Source organism: Staurois parvus, unplaced genomic scaffold, assembly GCF_062004578.1.
Source record: "Staurois parvus isolate SC_StPar_1 unplaced genomic scaffold, SC_StPar_1.0 ptg001090l, whole genome shotgun sequence".
NCBI classification, from domain to species: Eukaryota; Metazoa; Chordata; class Amphibia; order Anura; family Ranidae; genus Staurois; species Staurois parvus.
Genome location: NW_028318886.1, coordinates 3,152,294 through 3,157,581, shown reverse-complemented (window position 1 = coordinate 3,157,581; position 5,288 = coordinate 3,152,294). Strand labels below are relative to the sequence as shown.

At 57.4% G+C, this 5,288-nt stretch overlaps 1 protein-coding gene across 1 annotated transcript; it reads left to right on the top strand.

The window, feature by feature from the left end:
- The first annotated feature begins 3,751 nt into the window (after nt 1–3,751).
- Nucleotides 3,752–5,288, top strand: LOC149440368 (uncharacterized). The gene has a single exon (XM_089658762.1). It carries the CDS (start codon nt 3,901–3,903, stop codon nt 5,197–5,199), a length of 1,299 nt encoding a protein of 432 aa, XP_089514888.1. The 5' UTR covers nt 3,752–3,900; the 3' UTR covers nt 5,200–5,288.

Sequence of the window (5,288 nt, the reverse complement as noted above, 5' to 3'; positions counted from 1 at the left end):
TGCCTTTAGGGGTGTCCCTGCTTCCAGCTAGGACGTTGAGAACCACTTGCATCTATCCCAGCCTTTTGGTCTGTGTGGGGTGCCCTCTACTCGGCCTGGTAGGATCGTCGATTAAATTTGGTTTCACCTGCTTGCTGCTATTGGGTTTGAGGCTTAGCCCCCACACAGAACGAGTTTGTGATCTCCCCCCCCCCCCTTGTTCACTCTGCGTTACTACCTCCGGGCAGTAGACACTCAATAGCCTTTTCAAAGGCTAAGCAAGAGTGAAGCCGCCGAGGAAGAAGAAGGAGAAGGAATCCGCTGAAGATCTCTGGGAAGCCCTCCTGAGAGCTCCTCTGCGACAAGATGGGGAAGAAGCAAACCACCAAGAAGCCGCTGACCGCCGCCCCTGCCAAGACCCCGGGAGAAGCCCCCTCCGCCTCCACCTCAGAACGCTCCGGCCCTGCAGACGGTCTCCCCCCCTGGAGCCCTGGATGAAGCAGACAGTCGTGCTGCGGCTGAAAGAAGTGGAAGGCAGTGTCCCGGACATGACCCCGGAAGTCTTCGGCAAGAAGATGATCCTTGAACAAGGATTTAGCAAGGCAGAGACCCTGTCGGTGCAGTCCTTCATGAAAGGTATTTTCTTCATAACTTTTGCATCATTACAGGTCTGCAGAAGGTACTGGGAGACAGTGAAGACCTCTGGGCCCGATTCCCTTTTCCGCAAGTTTATTGCGAATTCTCCCATTCAAAGGGACGAAAGGCGGATCACGGTGTCCATGAGGAACCCTCACGTCCCTGGAAGAGACATCGCCACCTATCTCCAAAGGTTTTGCGTCGTGTTGAAGGACCCAGTCCGGATACTAGACGCCAACGGCTTCTGGACAGGTAAGTGGGCTGTGTTTTGCAGATTGCTGAGAGACCGTCCCGCTGGAGATCTCCAACACCTGCAACAGTGCTTCTCCCTGGGAGCGTCAGCAGGACTCCTACATTACCCAGATCAACCCCAGTCATGCCGCAGGTGCGGACAGCCGGGGCACGAGGGTAAGGATTGCCATGTGCTTTCATGTAGGTTCTGCCGGTCTGCAGGTCACGAGACCAAGGATTGCCCGAGGTCCAGAACCTGCAACCTCTGTTGACGGTCAGAGCACGTCTACAGGGACTGCCCAGAGAGAAGCAGGACGTACGCTGGGGCCCTGAGCAAGGGCCCTGCTGCCAAACCAGCGCCACAGAAGCCTCAGAAGGACCCAGGTAAGAGGACCCCCCCTCCCCCCACCCCAGCCCCCCCCTACCCCTCCGGTGTCGGAGGCTGCCCCCCCGGACCCTGGTCCCCCTGTCCCTGGCCCTCCTGCCCCCCCCCGCCCCTGGCCCTCCTGCCCCCCCCCCGCCCCTGGCCCTCCTGCCCCCCCCCCCCCCCGCCCCTTGCCCCCCTGCCCCACCCCTCCCGAGCCTGGTTCCACCCCCCCCTGACCTGTCCTCATAGGAGGATTACCTGCCCCTTCCCCCTGCCACCCCCGTCAGCAGCTCTGCGGCGGGATCAGGAAGCGGAAGAAGGAGCAGGCTAGCCCGGCGGTGGAGGACTCCTCCTCCGCCACCAAACAGCCTGCTGTCCTCCAGGATGCTGCAGGTCCCGACCCCGTGGGGGAGGACCTCGGCACACTGGAGGAAGAGGTGGAAGAAGAGATGGCTCTGACCCGGTCGGGGCCAGATCTCTCCACCGACTTCGATGAGGTCCTCAACGAGGTCCTCAACCAGATCGGACTGAGCCAGGACCCTGGCCAGGCCGCAGAGGTCGCCCCCCCTCTCCAGGGGAGTTAAGCACAGCCCCTGCCAACTAACCCCTTCATCTCTTTCCCATGATGGCTGAGATCTCTATCTTTTCCATTAATGTGAGGAGCATCAAGGATGTGTCTAGGAGGCAGACTGTGCTGACCTTTCTTTCCAGACAGCAGAGTGATGTCTACATGCTTCTGGAGTGCGCACTTCCCCCTCTGAGGAGGTACACTCATTTGTCCTCCCAGTGGACCCACGGTCCCTCCTACTGGTCTGGGGGTGGCGATTGCAAGTCCGCAGGGGTAGCGGTTCTTATCAGGGGAGGACGTTTCACTGTTGACTCCGTCCATGAGCTCGTCTGTGGCCGCCTTTTGGTCATAGACGGCTCGTGGGCGGGAGAGCCCGTTAGGCTCATCAACGTGTACGCCTCCCCGGAGAAGAACGCGCGGCTGGAACGTTTCCAAACCCTGCGGACGCAACTCGTCACGAGAACAGTAGTAATCGGCGGTGATTTTAACTGTCCGATAGAGGAGGATGGGCACAGCTCCAGCATGTACGCTAAACTCGATGCCACCTCGAAGCTGCTCCGGGAGGTGATTGCGGAGGCTTCCCTGCAGGACGCAGTGGGATCCGTGGGGCGCAGTTCTGTGAACTACTCATGGAGCCGCCCCGACGGATCTGTGCGTTCCAGGATTGACTTTGTGCTCACCTCCAGGGCAGTCAGGCACCGCGGGTTCTCCATGGTTCCCTGCTTTTTCTCTGACCACAGGGCCATTCACTTTCAAGGTGACCTGGGAGAGGGCTTTGCCCCGGGCCCAGGCTCCTGGAAGCTGAATTGCACCCTGCTGGACGATGAGGAACTGCTAGAGGAGCTCAGGGAAACCTACGGTGCCTGGCGAGAGGAGAAGTCTTTCTTTCCCAAGGTAAGCGACTGGTGGGAGTTCGTGAAAGTCAAGCTGCGCAGCTTCTTTCAGGCCAGGGGACGCCAGCAAGTGTGTGCCAGGAGGAGGGAACTCAGGAGGCTGCAGCGTCAGCTGCAGTCCCTGCAGGACCTTATCACTGTGGCTGGGACGTGAGGCAAGACCTGGAGGACACCAAGAAGAGCTTGAAAAAGCACTTTGAGGAAGAATCCAGGCACATTGTCTTCCGTGCCAAGGTGGAGCATCTAGAGAAAGGTGAGAAGTGTAACTCTTTCTTTTTCAGGAAACTCCACTCAGGACACACACCCCTGTCTGAGCTGCGCGACAAGACTGGAACACTCCAGAAGGGAAGGAGGCCGTGATGGAAGTGGTCAGCAACTACTACTCCGACCTCTACTCCCCCAAAGAAACAAACACGGAAGCGGCCGACAGGTTCTTGTCAGGTATCTCTAACGCTATTGATCCTGCAGGTTTGTCGGCCACCAACGCCCCCTTGACGTTGGAGGAGCTGCACTCTGCCGCTAAATCCTTTAGGCGGGGCAGGACCCCGGGCTGCGACGGTCTCCCAGTAGAGCTCTACGTAGCGCTGTGGGACCTCGTGGGCCCGGACCTGCTCGAGCTGTACGAGGAGATGGTGGTGGAGGGCAAGATGCCTCCTTCGTTGAGGGAGGGGATGATCACGATCCTGTACAAGCGTAAGGGGGAGAGATGTGACTTGAAAAATTGGCGTCCCATCTCTCTCCTGAATGTGGACTGCAAGATCCTCGCCAAAGTCATGGCGAACAGGCTGAAGGCTGTCATCGGACAGATCATCCACCCGGATCAGACTTGCGGCATTCCTGGCCGCAGGATTGCGGACAGCCTAGCGCTTGTCCGGGACACGGTCCAATACATCAAGGACCGCCGTGTCAGTCTTGATCAGGAAAAGGCCTTTGACCGTGTCTCCCATAGGTTTATGTGCAGAGCCCTGCGCAGGTTTGGTCTCGGGGAAATGTTTTGTTCGTATGTGGATATTATGTATAACGAGATTTGCAGTTCCGTGCAGGTGAACGGCTGAAAAACTGACCCCTTCCCGGTCCTCTCCGGGGTCAGACAAGGCTGCCCTCTTTCACCTCTGCTTTTTGTTTGCTGTATAGAGCTCTTCGCCGAATGCATCAGACGGAATCCAGAGATCGGGGGAATCACCGCACCAGGACCAGACAGACGGGAAGTGAAGTGCTCGCTCTACATGGGCGACGTGACGGTGTTCTGTGCCAACCAGCGCTCCATCGACCTGCTCGTCCAGACCTGCGAGGACTTCGGCCAAGCTTCGGGGGCAAAGGTCAACTGCGGGAAGTCAGAAGTCATGCTCTTCGGAAAGTGGTTCCTGCCTTCTTCTGCATCCATGCCCTTTGGCATCAAGACAGACTTCATGAAAATTTTGGGAGTTTGGTTTGGTGCCGAGGGCGCAGCCCTGAAGTCTTGGGAGGAGAGACTGGCTAAAATGCGGCTGAAATTTGGACTTTGGAGTCTCAGAGACCTCACCATCGAAGGCAAGACACTGGTACTCTGCAGCGAGATTCTCCCTGTGTTGCAGTACCTCGCCCAGGCCTGGCCCCCACGGGTCAACACCTGTAAGGCCATCACCAGGGCGGTGTTTCACTTCATCTGGGGCTCCAAGATGGACAGAGTGAAGCGGGCAGTCATGTTCAAGGAACCCCTCAAGGGCGGTAAGGGCGTGCCCGACATCGCCACCCAACTGAGGGTGTTCTCTGCTTGCAACTGCATCCGCAGAACTTTGCCCAAACGGATTATGGACTCTGGCGGGAACGCAATGTCTCGCTTCTTCCTGTTGCCTCTCTGGAGGTCCCTCGGATGGGACACTTGGGACAGTTCCATTACCTACAACTGGGACTCCCCTTGGTACTACTTGGATACCTTCAAGTTCATCAGGGAGCAGGGGCTGCAGGGAGTCAAGCCTGACTTGTGGAAACCAAAGACCATTTACAAGCTGATCAGAGCAAGCGACATTTTGGAGTCGGTTCCAGGCCTGCATTCAGACACCTGCAAGGTGGTCTGGAGGAATGTTTCTTCCAACATTCTCACCAACAGGCACAAAGACCTGGCATGGATGGCAATCCAAGGGGGGTTGCCTCTCAGGACATTTATGCATGCCAGGAACCTGAGCAGATACAGACACTGCCCCTTTTGCATCATCCATGAGGAAACGTCTCACCACGTTTTCTGGGAGTGCTCATTTGCTCAGGCCCTGTTGGGGGCCCTGGAACCTGAACTCAAGGACTTTGTACCACAGACAGCCATCACTCACTTTGGGGTGTTGAATGGACTATTCTGTGGGACTTTTTCTCTGGAGGACATTGACGGCGCCTGGCGGGTGCTGTGTTGTTTTAAGGACGCTTTATGGTGTGCCAGAAAGCGCCTCATCCACCAGCGGGAGAGGATGTCCATTGAGGACTGTCGCAGACTGATCCTCAGTCTGCTCAGAGACTATACCTTGATGGACTTTAAGGAGGAAGAGGACGTCTGAAGATTCCCCCTTCCCCCTACTCCCCCTTGCGTGTCTTTGTCCCTTCAATAAAGCTTCGGGCCTGTGTTTCCCCCTTTTTTCCCCCTTCC

Bases quoted from the DNA above. Each gene is read 5' to 3' on its own strand.
- LOC149440368 (XM_089658762.1), top strand. From the start codon at position 3,901: ATGGGCGACGTGACGGTGTTCTGTGCCAACCAGCGCTCCATCGACCTG.